General features: G+C 37.0%; 1 protein-coding gene and 1 long non-coding RNA gene across 2 annotated transcripts in view; one reads left to right on the plus strand and one right to left on the minus strand.

Moving 5' to 3' along the window:
- The first annotated feature begins 18,489 nt into the window (after positions 1-18,489).
- LOC149556966 (uncharacterized) lies at positions 18,490-19,673 on the plus strand. The gene is made up of 2 exons (XR_016364819.1): positions 18,490-18,541; positions 18,664-19,673. It is a non-coding gene; the product is annotated as an uncharacterized LOC149556966 (long non-coding RNA).
- Positions 19,674-20,431: 758 nt separating this feature from the next.
- The window catches only part of LOC149556967 (dnaJ protein ERDJ7-like), a 141,632-nt gene continuing 140,739 nt past the window's right edge, over positions 20,432-21,324 (minus strand). The window contains exon 7 of the mRNA XM_089831611.1: positions 20,432-20,855. Coding sequence (XP_089687737.1) covers positions 20,739-20,855 — 117 coding nt within the window. The 3' untranslated portion in view covers positions 20,432-20,738. The remainder of the gene's footprint in view (positions 20,856-21,324) is intronic.

The raw sequence follows: 21,324 nt of genomic DNA on the forward strand, positions 1-21,324 counted from the left end.
TTAACCTCAATCTCCGCAATCTCGTCCTCCGTGTCTTCATCAAAAGCTCTCATCCTGTTCACTCCCCTCCATCTCACATTCCATAGTTTTCTTACTGAAACGGGGTCTATCCACTTTTTTTGATTTAAGGAGGTTCATAACTAGCACCATTAAACCCTCATGATAGGCATGGCCACCCTCAAAATCATTCTAAATAGCTAAAATTGTAGTACCCAATGATTGCCTAAGGTAGAAGGGAAGATTAAGCCTAACCCTATGCCAAAATAGTTCACTAGCATAAAGTCGTACCCAAATATCTTAGTAAAGCAGCCATCCAAAGTTAAGTATTCAATAACGACGAACGTGACAAACCTCTAGGGGCAAGATATAGAACCAGGGCTAAAATAAGAATTACCAATTTTAACCAGTCTGTCTGTTTTGTTCCTTTGTCGTTTCCGCAAATTCCTCCCCAGCCCAATCCGAAAACTTCCTATCTCTGTAAAAGTTGATCCCCTCTGTGTCAAGGCCTATAGCTTCTGCTATGATGTCCTCAATAACCTCCATTCTCTGATTACCCACCAAAATGCTCCCATCCTTCCATGTTTTAATGAATTGACAAGTAATAGAAAGGTTACTGCCTTTAAGCCTCTCCATAAGATCCGTAAACTTCCCCTATTCCAAAATATCCCAAATCTCCTTCTTCTTTTTTCCAATCCTTACAACTAGCTGGTTCTACCCTCTTTCTCCTTCCTCCCATTTTCTTCAATCTGTTGCAGATTTTCACAATCTCAGGGTGCACATTCAGAAAGAGAAGCCAAGTATCAATATTAAAGTAGAGGGAATTGATAAATAAATGTGCCCCCAATCCATGTGGCAATGAATAAAAAGTCTCTAATTATGATTAAAAACAGCCCCATCCAAGTAAAGATAGTGATTTTTGAACTCCTTGCATGTTGTAAAATGCATTAAAACATGTGTAATGAATATTTTAAATCCCATTATGGCTTAAGACATCATTTGTGGGAGCCTTTACATCTTCTAAATGCAAGAACCGTTGTGATAAAAGGGCATGCATATAGTATTTAAAAGCGTGTATGTTTCCCACAGGGCTGTGTTTTTAATTAAAGGTGAATGGTGGCAATTTTTCCTTCACGTGCATGTGCGAATGCTCATTCAAAACACATCATTACTCATCCCTAATGCTGCATTTTGAACTAAGGTAGCATGGTGGCAATTTTTGGCCAAATTTTACATGTGAAAGTTGATCAAAAATGTGTTATTACCTCCTCCAAGCCTGTGTTTTATATCAAGCAAATTAAAGGTAGCAATTTTGGGTTAAAGCGCACATGTTAATGGCATTATAAAAGCTGTTTTCAATTCCTATATACTGCAATTGCTTCCAGCAAATGGGCGGTGATTTTCGCCTCATTTAAATGCATGACAATACCTCTGTTTTCTTTTAAACAGCCCATCTAGGGCATTCCTTGCATAAACAGAGGATTTGGGGGAGGGAATACAAGTGTTTTTAGCTTGTGTTTTGGATCAATCCCGCCTAGGTTAAAAATGGAACTTTCAGCTTGTTCATCATCTACCAAAATTGTGCCCTTCATCCCTAGGCATCATTTTTGGAGGTGATTGCATATTTCAACAAGAGATTCAATTTGCAGGTTGGAATCTTTCTTTATTGTTGCTATATTTATGCAATTTTGTTCTCCATCATGAACATTTGCCAAGCATTCAATCTTGACTTGAATATGCATTGATTTCTCAAGGAGATTTTTCTAAGCTGTCGATTCGGGTTCGGGGACAGATTTGGGTTCGAGGTTCGTGTTCATAGGTTCGAGCAAAAAAAAAATTCCATTTGGGTTCGTGGGTGGATTCATGTGTGTGTGTGTATATATATATATGCAAAAAAAAAGAGAAACATGCAGAGTTGTAAAACTAACTTACAAAGTCATTTCATAGTATGAATATATCAACGTTACTTGATCATTGATCAATGCCAAATGTCAAAGATAAACATTAAATACTCACTCATTAATCAATGTTAATATTGTAAAGAAAATCATACGTTGAAAATATTAAAAAAATGAAATTTTAATGTAATTTGAAACAATTGTATGGCCCACAGTCCCAATCAGGGACCCTACCAGGACCCGGATCCAGACCCAAGCATGAATCCAAACCCAAATGAATCTGGATCCGAACCCGAGCTCCAAGGTCTGAACCTGGTAACTAAGAGATTTTTCTTTATTGTTGCTAAATTTATGCATCTTTGTTCTCCATCATGAACATTTGTCAAGCATTTGTCTTGACTTGAATATGCATTGATTTCTCAAGGAGGTTTAGTCGATATTGTTGCCTAAATTTTTTTTTAAATGGTGATTTTTCTCTAAATCTGAAAATCATTTGGATTTGTTTACAAATTTTGAACTTTTATCGTCTTCTCAAAAGAAGTAAATTCTCTTGTGCGATTTTTAGTGTCTTTTCTTGTATATATTTTCATTTGTGTATGTACGTGCAAGTATTTTATTTCTTTTTCAGATTTGCATGCTTTTGTTTAATTGTTGAATTCTTCTACTTCCATCTCAATTTTCCTCTAAGTTGCATATGCAAGATTTTCACCTCGCTTGCATATGTAGACGAGATCTAAAACCTCATTCTAAAAATATGAAATACTCCAAACAAGGAAGTTACTTTTACACCATGCAAATGCAAGCCAAAAGCCCACTTTCAAAGCAAACTATGTCTTCTTTTCAATGCTTTTACCAAGGCTGCAAAGGGACTTCAAATTCCCATTTGTAGATTCCACATGCTTGTTGGTTGACTAATAATAGTGGGATATAAAAGCCCCACCTATGAGAAAAACATCCCTACCACATGTATATATATCCATTTATGCTTCATTCTCTTACCTCAAACTTTTTGTTCGCTCCTATGCAGTACCTCTAGAAAATCCTGGTTTTGGATTTTCTCTTCATTTAAAGAGTTGATTTCACCCGAAATCAATTGCATTTCACTGCCTCAAAGCTTTCCTAATATATTACCCACTTGTATACTTCCAAATCTATACCTTTGTGCTCCAATATAGCTTCCTAATCTCATGAGGATGTACACACTTTTTGGGGCTTTCATGTAACCCTTTCTCATGCACAAAGGCTTGCCATGTCAAAAGAAGCCACTCCATCAAAGGGCGAAAAAAAGAAGATTAAGTTCAAGTGTGACAAATATTATAACTATATTCCTCCTTCACAAGCTACCTCATAATGTGATGAAATTTCGAGATATTGATCTTGCCCATTTAAAAATGGAAGATTTTCTGATAAGGGTTGATATCGCTACTACATATAACATGGAGTACATCAGACAAAGCTACATACACACAGTCTCTACTTTTCTGGTGGCTACCCTAAAAATAGAGTTTGTCTTGGTATGTGCTACGAATTTTGATTTTGCATCTAGAACCATCATAGACCAAGATGGGAACACTATTGTCAACCTTGATCTTGATACCATAAACAAGATATCCAACGTACCACCTACTCTTATGATAATGAATATCACAAAATAGAAAGGTTTGAAGAGATGGAATGACGATAACAAGTATCAAATCAAATACGTCAATGATTATTGGTTGATCAATTAGAGGCCTAATCTCTCAAGATGGCCAAATGGGGTGCTCTGCTCAGAATTCAAAGAAGAGTTCAATGGTCTTATTACATTGCTCAATAGGAATCCGACACTAAAGCGATCCAATACCTTTGAGTCATAGAAGAAAAATTTCATACCTCTAATAATCAGGTCTAAACCGTAAGTATTTTGGGGAGAGATGGTTAGTGACATCTTGTGTGAGCAATTGTCTCAAGTTTCCTCCACTGGTACATTTTATATGAACTCATATTTGGTATACATTGCTGCTGCCCTTGGATTATTTCTTGGCCTCTCGACCAAAGAAGATACACTTGTGCCTGTGTGGGAGTGTGATGAGCAATTTTGAGGTCCAATCGAGCACATTACAGGAGGGGTATATATTTGGGATTATATAATCTGAATATTTAGAATATAAGAATTATTCTGTATATATATATTATATCAAGTACGTACTTGGAACCTCTTGTCAATAATTGATGTACATAATCAAGATATACAGATTAAATATAATTATATACAAAAATTATACCCAAATCTTATTACCATTTAATTTATAGAAGGAAAGTTTGTGGTGTTATCAAGGAGGGGCTTGAACAAATCCAAGCAATGGATACTTGTCCCAAGATAGGGTAGGGATCAGAGATCCTAAGTGTCTTGCAAGCATAGTCCCAATCTATGTTCTCCTAAGTTTCCGAGATGGGGATGGCAAGGGACATTAGGACGGGTTTCCAGGACGGCAAAAAATTTTGCCGATTTTGAGGATGGGGGGCGACGACAAACGGGGACGACAAAAGTGACATTTTTGTTTATTTTTGTTTATCTTTTGTTTGTTAAAAAATGGGGACGGATGCAACTCCCCAATGAAGTCCCTGAAATGCTGATTTTTTTGGGGGGATGTGTCCCCAGGGAACATAGGTCCCAAGAAAGGATAAAGGGCTTGGATCTAAAGCTTTGAGAGAATCCATTGCAAATTAGTATCTAGGAAATTTGGATAACACCTACACTTTACATCACTAAGACAAGTAGTAATATGATTGGATAAGTGGGAATTGATAGATAATTTTTCCTAATTAAATTAATATTGTTTATTTAGCTTGAAATTATTTTTATCTTATGACATAAAATGTAGGGAATTTGAATATATATATATAGTGTCTAACCTAACATGGGACATTACTCTCTCTCTCTCCATCACCATCTCTTTCTATTGCATGCACTAATATCCCTCTCTAACTCTCTTCTCCCTCATATCTTTTTCCCCATTACTTCCCCCCCCCCCCCTCTGTCAACTTTTTCTCTTTGTCAAACCCATAAATCATTGAATGTTGGAGATGAACCAATCCTTAGAAGACCCTCTAACCATCCTCATTAGCCTACGAGGATCCAATATTAGGCTAATCGTTAAAATTCTAGTGCTGGCAACAAATGGGGACATTACACACTTTTTGACATTGTCACGGAAACCACGAAAATCTTTTGCAGGCTCTTGGAAGAACTTGCAACACTATTTTTTAGCCATTAGGAGTCAAATTTGTCTCCATAGAACTTGTATGAGTTATGTTCATCAAATTGGGTTCTACAGACATAAATGCAGCACTTTCATATTCAAAATCTTATAGAACACGTATGTGTTTTCGTTGTCTACCCCATCTCCTTTCCCTCTCTCTTTCACTTAAAATTCATATGTGTTCTATAAGACTTTGAATATGAAAGTACCGCATTTATGTCTATAGAACCCAATTTGATGAACATAACTCATACTAGTTCTATGGAGATAAATTGACTCCTAATGGCTAAAAAATAGTGTTGCAAGTTGTTCCAAGAGCCTACAAAAGGTTTTCGTGGTTTCCGTGACAATGTCAAAAAGTGTGTAATGTCCCCATTTGTTGCCAACACCAGAATTTCAGGGATTAGCCTAATATTGGATCCTCATAGGCTAATGAGGATGGTTAAAGGGTCTTCTGAGGATTGGTTCATCTCCGACATTCAGCGATTTATGGATTTGGCCTTCATTTGATATCATTTGGACTCCATTTGCCATACTTACTATGTATAGTAAGTCAGGGGTAATAGAGACGGACCCTTTCTATTTTAGAAAGTGTATTTGGTCACATGGGGAATTATGAGGAGAGATTCCTATTTCAGATGGCATGGCAATCAGACAAGTATTTCGAGAGATATTAAAGTTCAAGTCACTTAAGTGATTTGTTTAAATATTTTAATGTTATTATAAAGTTATAAAGTAACTTAAGTGACTAAAAGACGAAATTGGCTTTTAATACCACATTGCCTTGTTGTTTGTCTCTTCCCTTATATCGAGGTTATAAAAGCGTGGAGCTACATTGGGATTGACACCATGGAAAAAGATATTAACATATTGATTTGAAAATCGATTGCTTTAATGTGACTAAGTGCCTTAAGGACAAAACCCCTTAAGTCATTGACAATCTGGACATAGCCCCAGTAGCTCTCGCAAGTGTTCAAACAACAATCAGGTATACAACAGCAGTATTAACTGCTGACTCCAAATAGAAAACGACTGAAAGGAGTAAGTATCCCAGCAAGTTATTTACAGTTCATTTATCAACTGGAAATGTGTGCATTCCTTCAGCTCCTACATAGCTGACAGGTTAAGGGAGTACGTGGTACTATGAGTATGGAAGTAAGGGACGGTAGCTCTGCAGCAATGGAGGTCGGGTCTCTGTGATATCTGACTGGGTGACACTCTAAGCTTTCACTGTGGGAAGGGGTCTACATACAAGTGTGAGGGCAGTGGCTGGAAGTCAAAGTGAAGAGCATAGCTAGTAGTCAGGGGTGAGGTAAAAGCGGTTGCTGGTTGTCTCAGTATTGCGTAGGTTTGATAGCAGCTGCAGACGGTTTCACCAGTTACTGCCAACAGTCAGAGCTGAGTCAAGATCATCCTCAATCGGGTCATCCCAGTGGGGAGATCAGATCACAACTTTCAAATTTATGCATTCCAGTAGGGACCGAACTGATATGTGCCAAGATATTCATCCGGATGTGATTCCAAAGTGGTTGGACTCACCTACAAGCATCCGCATTATTCCAGGTTCCACTATTTCATTGTTTGGGATTGGAAAACTATTTCTTTGTGCTGCGAATAATGAATAATGATATGAGATATTGTTCCATTCTCTTGCTTTGCTTCTGAACAGTAAACCGTACATGGTGTTTAAACTGATATCATTGTTCTTTTTAGACTTATCATTGTAAGTGATCCCCGCATTAATAAAACTACCTTAGTCATATTTGTTGTATTATCAGAGTCAGAATACTTCAGTGGCATCATAGTTTAATACAGGGATTCCACGCCAACTGTTTCACAAAATTTCCACTAGCCCAAGATTAAATTTTCTGATCAGAACAAGCAAGGATTATTACAGAGTAAGATTTTTCCAGTCACGCATTTTTTAAAGTGAATTACTTATCTTATTGTTTCTTTGTTCTTGAAGTAATTTTATTGTTAATATTTTTAATTATAACAAAATGATTATAATTTACAACTTTTTTGTAATTGATTGTGTATGTTCATCATGATGTTTTGTTTTCGTTGTTCTTGAAGTATTTTTATTGTTTATGATTTGATGTAGGACAACTGCTATTAACTATATGAAAGAATAGTAGGATGCATTCTATGGGCACTACATGTGCTTGTTTGATAAAGAGCTGCCTAGAAGTGTGTTTCTAATGAGGCTTGCAATAAGGTAAATGAGTACGGCTGCTTCTTCCCACAACTCCCAAACTTCACACGTACCTAAGAGTTGGCTATTTCGAAGATGAACCATATACCTTGCTGCGATATCCTACCAATAAAATCATTCCAATGCAATTGGTAAGGCAACTTATGGCAGTACAAGTTGTAATAACCCCGACTAGTTATAGCTTGTACCAACACCAATTTTCTTCACTAATCAGTTGTTTGACATTACGTCTAACATTTGGCAAGCAACCACAATAAGGAGCCAGGCAATGCTGATGGAATGCTAAGAATTTGTTCTTTGAATTTTATGCTTTTTAATTTTTCCTGATTTCTTTGCTTTGTTTTATTACACTTTGGATATATATATTGCTTTTGAATACTCCCACACAATAAGAAATACTTGGAACGAACAAGAAATAATAATTGCACAATATCCAAATTTCCAAGAGACTGAAAATTAGAATTCTGTTATTAATTTGCAGCGAATTAAAACATAGAGAAATAAGAACCTGTTTAAGATAGCAGATTTGTTGTACACAACAAAATAATAACCAAGACCAGGTATATTTGAATAATATGATCTCCACACTTGCCACCCTATGATTGTTAAGGTTGTAGCTTCTGTTGGATTGTTTTTTATATGAGATACCTTGTTGATGGTAAATCATCTTTAATAAATATCTTATACATATTATATATGTAATGTAATATACATTATATATATTATACATTATATATTATATAATAATAATATATTACATATATGGTTAACATATTAATATTACATATATGCTTAAGATGAGTTACATATATGGTTATTTATATTACTATTATATTAATATGTTAACTGGTGATGTTTAACCGTAGAGACATGTCCCTTCATGAGACATGTCTCCTCCTCTCATATTTATAAGCCTTCATTTGCATTTGGAACACAATCAGTAAAAAATGGCAATTGTTATTACATTTGCAGCGATCAAAAAATCAACATGGTATCGAGCCAAAAGGCAAACGTAGAAAAGGAGATAAAAATGACAAAATTACATAGTGATATCCTTCATGGGGACAAGTGCATGAGATAAAGAATAATCAAGATATGCCAATATGGAGGAAGGTTGAAGGCAAAAGAGTACAACAGGTTCCTGTGATAATATAATAAATTGATACTGGAACATTGACAGGATGTTGCGTAAATAGAAAAGGGACAATTAGATGGCCCTGATATAATACAAAGACAGCAGACCTAGATCACAAGACTATGATGCATTATGCTGCAGGCAACTACTTGGGGCAGAATCAAACAGTATTGACTTTCACATTGGCAATGAAATTACTTCAGCGAATCTAAATCAACTTCTGCTCCATGTCATCTGCAAACAATCATCCATCTATTCAACCATCATCGGATTTCTCCAAGTGCAGACCGTTAGTAATAACAAGGGTTCGAGCATAGTATAAACACTTATTATCTGTGCTACTGTTTGAACAGTATATGGTCTTCTATACACAATATCAAATCATGATTACTATACTAATCACTTCTGAGTATTATAAAGATCGTGATCTGCTGGTTCTAAGTTTAGAACTATAGGAATACCACCTGTATTATACAAATTATACAATTCTCAAAATTATACAAATGACAGTTGCAAACACAAACAGAAAGGCTCAATACAGAAGAGCTATCGAGTGCATGAAGCAGATGAACACCATCGTGGAATGATATATTACAGAAGACAATCAAAGAATATTTAAACATTGTGTCTAAAGATGATAATCAACACCTGAAGAATATTCAACGATATGATCGAAGGACAAAGTTTTACTACATTTACATAATATTCAAGACTTATGTATACACAGAAAGGAAAGAAGAATATCGTGTGTTATGCAGTGATGGTGAAGGAATATGACATCGATAACCTACATATGGTGACAATGAGTATATGCATTCAAAGTCTAAAGAAATAAAACCTGCACAGATGATGCCCTTGGAATATGCATTAAAGGAATCATATTTTACAAGAAAGCCGAAAGTAATGCCAATAACATTAATAAAGAGGTTTTCTTCTACAAACTAATCGATGCAATTGAAAGAAAAGTTATGATTATTAATAAAGATGTATGAACTTTATACACGTCTCTTTGTACCAAGAGACATAGTGCTTACTTGAAATAAAAATATATGTATATATAAAGAAGTCAAACATATTCTTGATGCTGGCTAAGGGACATCTTTATCAAGATATAAAGATCAAATATGATAACAAGAAGATTGAATAACAAAGATATGCTAGGCATCTTGACAAAGTTGGACAAGCATCAGTTGAACATTAACCAAGAGATAATGACTTGTATAATGATTCTCCTAATCATTTTAATAGAGAATTTGGTGATCATTAAGTTGAATGGCAACTATTACAATAACTAACTAATTAATGATTGATCAAGGAAGATTATCATTAATCAATGAGTTGGAAATTACAACTGTTTCATTGATTTGCAAGTGATATGACTAACATATAAGGAAAAGAAGAATTTTTGAACAGACATTGTTTTTGGAAACAAACTATCATTACGATCTGCAAGATTTAAAGAAGATAATAAATATTGGCAATCTTCCTATGATAAGGTTCTAGTACTCGAGTTCAAGGATGATGAGTTCAATTTCTTCATTGGTACTAACGATAACATGACAATGATTCCTTACTAATATAATTCTAAAGAGAAATATGGGTCTGAAGTGTATGAGTTTGAGGATGGTCTTGTAATGTAAAGCGAGATGTAGCTTCTTTCTCAAAGAATAAGATATAATAGCTTTTGTACAGAATGACCAAGAGACACAAAATGTGATTAAACGAGAAGAGAATATTTTATTTATGAGGAAAGGTTTAAAAGTACAATCCATAATCACGGAGGAGATTTCTAGATGGAAGCTTGTCCCGGAAATTACCACTGGTTATGTTGTGGCTAAAATGTAGAGAACTATTCAAGAATATTCTACAGTCAAAACACATGATCCATCTTGATTTTCCCGAGTGTGTGCTGATTTGAAAACAAAGTCAATCTGTCTCATCATTCAATTTGTTGTTCATACTCTAGACATATATGAAGATCAAAATCTAGAAGGGAATTGCTAAATTAATCAACAATATAAGGATTGAATAAGTTTGAGGGCACTTAAATTTTAAGTCATTTGGGAAGATTAATATGTTGGAACATGGATATAGATCCAGAGCAAAAACACTAGGATCATTCAGAAAGGACAGAATAGGAATATAATTCATCTACAAATGGAAGTGATGATCTTTTCAAAATTGTTGAACTAGACTATTTGATGTTTCAAATAAATAATAATGAAGCATGTGGGAATTCTACATTGTCGGGGGCTGAATGATTACCTTAACCAATGTTTCATCCCCCGTTGGAGGCATTTTTTGATTTGAGGTATATGGACCTTCATTGGAACAACTTATATCAAGGATGTTGATGTACAGATAAGTATTTATTATCTTTGAGTATTACACTTATTTGTTTATTTTAATCTCTTGCCTATATGTATGAATAATAAGAGTCTTGTACCTTGATGTAGTTTTGTTCCATTCATTGGTCTCCAGGGATGCTCTTGCAGAAAGAGAAGAATGGTGCATTAGGTATGATGCCAAGGCATTAGTGCAGGACTATGTGAGATAAGTATCCTTTTATATTAAGAGGGAATTTGATACTTCTTCAAAAGCAAGGAAGGAGCTTAGAAGATTGATACTTAGACGAAGTCTAAAATACATGTGTGTGACTGCATGATTTTGATGGGCCTACTCTCAAGTGCATCATGAGGAAGTATTGACTTATCACTAGAAAATCAAAACATTGATATAAGATTCATAGTGAGTTCAATAGGCATCCTTAGGTGAAGAGAATTTATGACGAAGTAACTATAGGACCTGACTTCCCAGGATCATTGTTCAGAAGGAGAAATTTTGAGATGCAATCCTTTGTGGATGTTATCTTCTCTATGAGGAGAAGTTCTAAGTGAAATTCCTTGTAATGTGCTCTCCTCTATGAGAGAGAAGTATGAGGTGAAAATCCTTGTTCCACCCTCTAATAGCAGCTATGGTGGTTCATGGTGGATATCATGTAAGTTACTACATGATACTATTATGATATGTAATGAAAGGTGATGATCTTTCATTGACATATATAAACAGAAGGTAACCACTATATGGTGATGATCTTATAAAAGGTAGACCTGTTATCATGACAGACTTGATTAAATTGTTGTCCCCGAGTGCTGGAAATCATGATAACAAACAGACAAAAGGTAACCATTATAAGGTGGCGATCTTATAAATGGTAGACCTATTATCATGGTTCTTTGGGCCGGATTTTGCCAGACACCATGATAATCAACTTGTTATGGTTCTTTGAACCGGATCTTGCCGGACACAATGACATAATTACTACTATAGACCACACTTAAGGTGGTGTTTTTAAGTTATGGAAATTGCTTCAATTGTGTTATGAAAGGTGAGAAATTTAGCCTCATAGTGAGATGAATATCATATTGAAATGATATCTCTTCATATTCTTGAGAGCATAATGTGTTCTATAAATCCTCCCTAGCTAAGAGGGAGTGTTAAGGTTGTAGCTTCTATTGGATTGTTTTTTATATGAGATAACTTGTTGATGGTAAATCATCTTTAATAAATATCTTATATATATAATATATATTATATATTATATATTATTATATTATACATTATATATTATTATATAATAATATATTACATATATGGTTAGCATATTAATATTACATATATGCTTAAGATGAGTTACATATATGGTTATTTATATTACTATTATATTAATATGTTAACTAGTGATGTTTAACCATAGAGACATGTCTCCTCCTGTCATAATTATCAGCCTTCATTTGCATTTGGAACACAATTAGTAAAAAATGGCAATTGTTATTACATTTGCAGCGATCATAAAATTAACAATGATAGCCTTGAATGCTGAGCATGTTCTACTCACCACTGCCCAGAAATGTTGCCACAGCAGTCCCAGGTTTCCTCGTGATGACCACAGAAAATTGCAGGCTCTAAAAACCTTTTCCAACATCCGCACAGGCTGTCTTATTCAACACTGCAGCTCCCAACTAATCCCCATGTCCAGATTTATTAGTGTGGCCCTTAATTTCTTCAGCACGGGCTATTATAAACAAAGCATGGGCCCTGAATTTATCTGCAGATCTGTAAGTTTGAATGCAGACATTCAATGAAACTAATCGCTGTCGAATTCCCAGTGAATGGAAGCCACCAATAAGCAGTTCAAACCCCAACCAGAAAATATAGATGTAGAAATACTCAACATTACCCCACATATGGATCTTAGAATTCACCTAACAAAGAAAAGATTCCAACCACAGTAGTCACAATTTCAGGAAGTCAATAATTATAATCTAATCCACAATACCTCAGATATGGATTAAATGCATCTCAGCTTCAAACCCTTATACCTCAACAAGGGCACAGAAATCCACAAACTCATAAATGTCACAAAGATAACAAAACCCAACTAGATGATCAAATAATTAAATGTCTTTTCCTTCCCTTCACAATGAGCTCATATTTGTAGTACCTTGCTAACAAAAGTTTCCCAAAAGAACTCAACTTCAAAAACTGTGAAAGTTTTCCAAAAGAACTCAGCTCTTGAAACTTTCCAACACAACTCTTTTAGTAAATACTTGGCTTAGGAATAATGGCCCCTTCCTATGATGACTCAACCCTCAAGTGAAATTGTAAAGTTAAATTATAACTTTATAATAAGCCATTTAATGATTTAATAATAATTTGGCCATTAAAAATATACAACTCCCTGAAGAAGACAATACCCTCTGAAGCCAAGCCACTACCTCAAAAGACCCTCTAACCACAATAATAAGCCTACGAGGATGACACAATAGCCTAATCTCTCAAACTCCAATGCTGGCAAAAATGGGGACATTATAGTCCTCCCACTTCGAAGAAAAAAGAACATCATAGTCCACCCAAATCCCAAGTGCAGAACCACTTACTACCCTTGCAGTGTACAAGCAACTCCTGTAGCATCAACAACCAAATAACTGATATCAATGACAAAATCATTCGGAAACTGACTGTAGGCACTAATGGTGATAACAACCCATCGAAACTAAATCCAACTAAAATACCAACTCTATCCACACCTAAGTCCCCATCAAACTTACACTCACACCCAACAACACGATGGAGATGACAACGACCGTATGTACCTAAATCACTATCACCAACTCTAGCCATTGATAAACTGTCCTAGGTGTGTTGACACTGTAAGTGGTCTAACTTGAAGTTGTCGATCCCATCTGCAACAAATGGAGCTAACCCATCCCATAATGGATGGTATGAAACTGGAGCCAACCCACACTGATGCGAAACACAAATGCTCTCCCTATGGGGCAAACAAAAAGTGATGAGCACTCCTCATAGTGTAATGCCAATTAAAACTCCCAATCTCTGTCAAGGGCTCATCAGTATCAAACTGGGAATTAGAAGATGGCTCTAATCTCTGACTCCGAACTACCACTCGAGCAGGATCCTGTGCAACCCTCTCAACAAACTCAACCACAAAATCCATGTGGGGAAGCATAGTAGATAGAGTCTCTACAATCTTTCCTACTAACCCCCGAATAGCACGAGAGCCTCAAATGAAAGTACCCACAGACACTGTATGAATCATCCCACACATCCGAACTCTCCAAAAGATACTCCATGAAAGACTCTATAGAATAGAAATTTATGTGGAAGCATCAACCTACTCCCCCACTACCAACAACCAATCCCTCTAAAAGCGTTGCACAACAGGAATCATATTACAATCATCAACTAAGGCTCTTACATCCTAGGCTGATGTGACTGCCACATCATCACACCCCTCATCCTTAACTGTGGAAGAAAACTCACCACTAACCACAATATGCAATTCAACAGGGTCTAGGGCTAGTGTCGTCTATACCCGCTCTAGCTTCATGGTAACCTCATCCAACTGTGACTGTGACTCCTGAATAGCCAACTGAGTATACCAAAGAGAGTCCACAATCACCTCAAGCTCCTGGGTGATCTCAGCCACCTCCTCCTCTTTCCCTAACAACGTTTCATATAAGAAGGTACCTCACTCTAGAAGGTAATCCCTATCAGTGACTAATTGAGAGTAACTATGCTTCAAGATGCTGACAGCCTCTCGAAGTGCATGAACCTCTGCTAGGGAAAGACTACTATAATCATTCTCATCTGACATAGGAGCACCCCAACCAGACTTAGCTAACATCTAACAAATCACATCATAATGCTCAAAAGCTAAGGTGATGTCACTATCACTCACGTTCGGTTGAATGGCCACATGATGCCTCTTTGACCCCTGCCTCCTATGCACACTCTTTGTCTCACCAACTACATTGTGATAGGAAACCGAATAAAAACTGTTGACAACAAGATCACTCACTACATGTGTGCTATCGACCTTGCACATATTTGCAATCTAGACACAACTACTCGGCACCTCAACCAACACCTCCTCCAAGGGAATGGAAGCCCTCACAATATCAATCTCCTCACATGTCTCAACTTCCACCTTAACAATAAGATCCTGTAAATATCAATCTTAGGACCCATCAAAAACATCCTCAGAGTCATCACCTAATGTCTGGCGAAGAGTATCATACCCATTGCAACTCATAGCATCCTCAAAAGGATCATCAGATGTGTCCATACTACATGCATCCACACCTCCTAATAAAGCCTCAATTGCTGACACCTAACTCTATACACATGACTTAACATCAAACTATGAATCAATAATACTAGAGCATTAACCCACATCTACTAACTCTACTGTAACACCCAGATCGCCAACATCACAATTGGTTGACTACATACATGCATCAGTCCCACCTCAGGAAGCAATTGTCTCTTGTACTAGAGCAACACTATGACAACTGACATACAAGTCTGCAATAATAATCCCCTCCTCGAGAGACTCACAACGATCAGCAGTAACTATTGCCCCAATAGCACCTGAACCATCTGCAACAATCCTAAAATCTTCAACCCGCTGAAGCTCAGTGCTGGTATCCACCAATGCCACTGACACATCCACAAGTCTCTGTGTGGAAAGTCCATCATCAGAACTACGGATAGGACTACTGGGTGTCGTACTGAACAACATTTTCCTCCTAAATGCCAACCGGTGAGAATTCAAGCCTTCCTCCCTATATCCTCGGTGATCGTCTCCTAAAAGTGGAAACCATATACCTCGCTGCCCTATCAACCATCTCTAGATCCGATAGTCTTGCAACCAATCCCTAATGATGAAGCTTCCGTTTTGCTTGAGATGTTCAGGTGCACGAGATGTTTCCCACATCCACTCACATGGTCCAAAACTTGCTACTAATGCTGATATCCAATCACAATCTTCAGAAAATCTTCAGATTAACATCAAACTCCAGCAGTTGTATTTGCAGCCAAAAAAACGTGTAATACAGTGCTTGGCGGCCAGGATATGGCATAGAAGAGCAACAGATCTGCTCCTTGATATGAGAAGTCTACAGACCAGTTTCGAAACAGACCTACAAGCCTACAACTCCACTCTTGTAGTTCAAACCAGTAAGAAAACCCTTGATCAAAATCAAACTACCTGAAAGTGTTTATTACTTGCATGATGCTCAATGTAGCTCTCTGACTGTAGCATTTCACCAGCAAGAGAGATGTTAGCAGTGAGGGGAGACGCCTCAAAGCTCAAAAAAGGCAGACTTTCAATAACAATCTCAGTATTCAACACAGTATTCAATATTATCTTCAGCCTGCACGCATTGGCTTCCAAAGGCATTGATATAGCCCGATTTTCAAATTTGACCTCCAACTCTCTTTAAAGATAAAGAAACACAACTTTTAATATTACTCCCCTTAGGTGAACACCCATGTATCTTTTAATGAAGGGGACAATTTAATCTTTAAATGCTATGTTCCCCGGGGACGCGTGCTCGGCCTAAAACCCCCCGTTTCGAGGACGGGGACGTCCCGAGGACAGGGGGACGGGTATGGGACGTCCCCCAGCCGTCCCCAAATTCCCTTTTTTTGCAGGGGACGTCCCCGAAACTTGGGGACGTGGGGGGGACAAAAGGGGGACGGCCAGTCGTCCCCGGTATGGAAAGGGGACGTCTAGCCGTCCCCCGACTGTACCGGGTACGGCCGGTCGTCCCCCTTTTTTGCAAGCTCAAAACATAAAAAAAAAACATTTGTTGTGTCTTTTTTGGTCGGCTAGTGGGCCCCACTCCTCCAAAAACCCTAAAATGTATATAACTCAACACATTTAAATTGTTTTAACCATTCTTTGGTTTTCATTTTATGTTGCAGCCGGCTGAAGTTTTCATTTTACAAGTAGAGGAGGTAATAGTTTTGCTTCCAAGAGCTTGACCAATGGTTTGATCTTCTATTTTGTCCACCAAGTACGTATAAAACTCTTTGTGCTTTCATCTATCATTTTTTTAATAAATTTGTAGCTTGCAAAGTCTGATTTTTTTTTATTTTTTCATTGTTTCAGCTCATATATCTATTCAATTGCATAATTAAACACAATGAGCAGCAGTGGGAGTACAAGTAGTAGTAGTGAAAAAGAAAATGTAGAGGTTGATGTTGTTAGTAATGACACTAGGCAAAAACCCAATCCTAAAGCTGATTTGTTTAAATGCCCTTCCGACATTATGAAGAATTTTGCAAAAGGTCCTTTCAATAGGAAAAAACCTCTTCTCCAATATGTCACACCTAGGCCAAAAGATAAAAAGAATTCGGGAGGGACTAGGGTGTGGGATTGTCATGTTTGTCTTGATGATTTTAGGGGCAGCTATACAAGAGTGAAGTCACATTTTTTAGGTGTTACGTGCCAAGGAGTCAAAGCTTGTCCTAACCTAACCGATAAACAAAAATTAGAATGTCAAAGATTGCACTTAGAGGCTGAAATGGAGGGGCAAAATTTGACAGTGACATCACCATCCATTCCCTCACAATCATCTAGGCATATTTCATCTGCCATTGGTACTAGTGGCAGCCCTAGTGGGTCTAGAGGGAAGAGAAAGATAAGTAGTAGTGAGAAGGGCTCGGTGGAAAGTATGTTTAATGCACAAGCAAAGGAGAAGTGTGAGGCATCCATTGGTAGATTCTTTGTTGCTAATGTTATCCCATATAATGCAGCCCGTTCCACTTATTATAAACAAATGGTGAAAGATATTATGAGCATGAATTCCTCATTTGTGCCCCCCGGTGAGCATAAGCTACAAACCACTATCCTAGATGAAGAGTACTCAAAGGTTGCTTTATTATTTGAGGATATGAGACGCACTTGGGTTAGGACAGGCTGCTCTATTGTGATGGATGGGTGGACCGATGTTAGACATCGGCCACTCATCAATATCATTGTCACATCCCCTGCTGGCTCTTATTTTTTGAGAGCCATAGATTGCTCAGGAAAGAAGAAGGATGCAGATTTTCAGTTCACCATTTTGCGAGATGCCATAGAGGAGATTGGGCCCTCTAATGTTGTACAGGTTATCACAGATTCTACACCTGTGTGCAAATCAGCAGGTTTGATGATAGAAGGTGTTTATAGGCACATATTTTGGACCCCTTGTTGTGTTCATTCCTTGAACAATGCATTGAAGGACATAGGGAAGATTGAATGGGCGAAGCAAGCGGTCCTAGAAGCTAGAGAAGTGCAAATGTTTATTTGCAACCACCACACTTCACTTGCTCTATTCAGGTCCTTCTCTAAGAAGGAGTTCCTCAAACTAGCCGAGACAAGGTATGTCAATATAATTATAGTTTACTTTTAGTTTGTTTTAACTTTAAGTTATTTAAAAAAATTATTTATAAGTTTACTTACATGTGATGCTTTTTGTTTTAAATTTTAATCATTAATGTTTAAGTTTAAATTTTTAATTTTTAATTGTTGCTATAGGTATTGCACATATTTCATCTTGATGGAGAGGATGATTGAGGTGTATGAGGCCCTTCAATTGATGGTGGTGAATCCAGAGTGGGGACGATGGTCTCATTCTAAGTCCGCTGAAGGAAAAGCGGTGAGGCAAATGATCCTTGATGAGAGTTGGTGGTCCACAATGAAGTAAGTTGTTGGTTTTTAAATTTACTATTAATCTTTTGCTTGCTGATTTTCCTACTAATAATCTTTAAATTCTTAAAATTCTAATTCTGATTTTTTTTTTTTTTGGCATTTTGATCTTGCAGATACATTTGCTCTGTCATAGCACCCATTGTTGATGTCATTAGATATGCTGATACTGATGCTCCTAGTTTAGGAGAGATCTATGAGACTATTGACAGCATATTGGGTAAGATGAAGAGAATTGTTGTGGCAAAGGATCCTACATTGGGCTTTTATGAGGAGCATATTAAGCCTATTGTGACGCGGAGGTGGAAAGGATCCTACATTGGGCTTTTATGAGGAGCATATTAAGCCTATTGTGACGCGGAGGTGGAACATAATGAATACCCCGCTTCATATGGCAGCATTTTCTCTAAATCCCAAATGGTATGCACAGTTGGGTGGAAGGGGCCTCCCATGTGATGATCCTGAGGTTTTGGATGGCTTCACAAAAGCAATTGATAAGATGTATTCAGCTCAAGATGCCTCTACTCTTCGTGCACAGTTCCTTGACTTCACCAACCTTCGTGGCCCAAACTTGGGTAAGCCACAAGCAAGGTTGGATAGAGTTCTTTTGGCACAGAGGGATCCTATTGGATGGTGGACTTGGCATGGGAGAGATACACCTGAGTTAAAGATACTTGCCGGTCGCCTCCTTTCACAGGTTGCTAGTTCTTCAGCTGCAGAGAGGAACTGGTCCACATATTCATATATCCACTCTATCAAGAGGAATAGACTTACCTCTAAAAGAGCGGAGAAGCTAGTGACAGTGCATCATGCTCTTTGACTTGCCGATCGCCAGACTCCAAAGTATAGGCAGACACCAGCTTTGCGATGGGATGTTGAGCCTGAGGATGTGGCCCAGATAGATGAGGATAACATAGCACCAGGACTGGTTGGGGTTCCATTAGATGAGACTACGCTTCCTATGGAGGATGACAGTGAGGAGGATTCTGATTTTGATGCCATGGATTAGTAGAGGCAGAATAGGGGCAGCAGTCTGCTTCATTTTCTATGTTTTGCTTTTTATGTTGAACATGAACATGATTATGATACATTGATTATATGATACTTATTACTTTATGGCAGCCTATAGCTTTGGTCATATTTTGATTTTGATTTTCAGATTTATGATTTATCATGCTTATCATTATGAGTCTTATAATATTGACAATGGTTAATAACTTAATGTTCATTGTTCAGTGTTCTCTGATATTGTATTGATATGCATTTTGAGAATTGGATACTAAAATACTAAATAGTAAAATACTAAAATTGGATATTATTTCATAGATGGCATTCAAATGTTGTATGTTATGGTTCTATAATGTTTAAATGACATGCTTTGTGCTTAGTTTCATATGAATGACATGTATATTTACAAATTTCAATGTATATACTATATTTTAAAATTTTCCTATATATATAGCCGTCCCCATCCCCCCCGTCCCCAAAATCGCCAAAAAAATTTGCCGTCCCGGAAACCCGTCCCGCCGTCCCCCGCCGTCCCCGTACCGGAAACTTGGGGGAACATAGTTTAAATGTATTTCATAAAGTGACTTAGGAAATGACAAAATATTTATTTAAATGATCATCTTATTATAATAACTTCAAACATTAAAATAACATAGCAAATGACCTCAAGATCCCACATATAATAGCTCGTCAGAAAGAGCTCGACAAAAGGCATCACATCCCTCCATTGCAAAATATACTTTGCATCCCTGTCAGTTTACTAAAAATAGTAAGTCTCTCCAAGAACCTATTAAATGATCCCTTTGAAGTCCTAGTTAGCCCTCAGGACCATAATGGGCTAACGACTAGTCTCATCATATCTAGCTGGGACATTTAGAGAATCCTATGTAATAAAAAGAGTATAAAGTTTATTTTAATTTTATGTTTTTGTAACAGTTTGACTGAATATTAAATCCTTAGGCAAGAAGCTCATCAAGACATGTTGGTTGGGTCATAAGAGAATAAACCCATACCCAGAAAATAGTCAGTGTGCAATCAAATCACTGGTGTAATGCATTTATCAGTAATGGCAGATGTATATTGTGTTCAAATAACTTGTACAATAATAGATCAATGTCCAGAATCTCCATAGTTTATTGTTCAATAGTTTATTATTTTCACAATTAACTTGAGGCAGCCAAACTCACTTGATCTTTTGTTTTGCTCCTTTTCTCTTGATGTCCATCCCTCCTCTACGCTCAAGTTCCAATGCTTTCAGCTTATTCTTGTAGGCTGGTGTCTTTTTAACCATACTCACTACCTACATTAACCACCATGCAAGGACATCCAAACTGTAAAGCATATATACTTTTACTCTCCTATGCTTTCATTAATAGAAATAAGAAATACAACACCACATTACAAAGATACAGAGTTCCAAGAAATAAATATTGCTGAGAGTTTGGGGTGAAAAATGCATAAGCAAAGGCCAGATTAGTTTTTGCAATATTCAAAAGCTATGATCATAAACATTTTTAAGAACTAGAGAACCACATGGCACTAAATCCCACTGACAAATTTATGTCAATAAAAGTAAAAAGTACTTAGAATATGCAGCATTAGAAACACTTCAAAGGCAGCATAGTCAATAAAACAAATATCATGCAATGTCCTCAGGTTAAGCTATATCGCCGGTGTAAAGAATTCTTCACAATTCCTCCAATGCATAGTCCTTAAGCACACGAAGACAAACAATTCCTACATACCTTAACAAAATCTAAAATATAGTG

Source organism: Cupressus sempervirens, chromosome 5 (assembly GCF_028749045.1).
Source record: "Cupressus sempervirens isolate cs-2001-9-10 chromosome 5, ASM2874904v1, whole genome shotgun sequence".
Classification (NCBI taxonomy): Eukaryota; Viridiplantae; Streptophyta; class Pinopsida; order Cupressales; family Cupressaceae; genus Cupressus; species Cupressus sempervirens.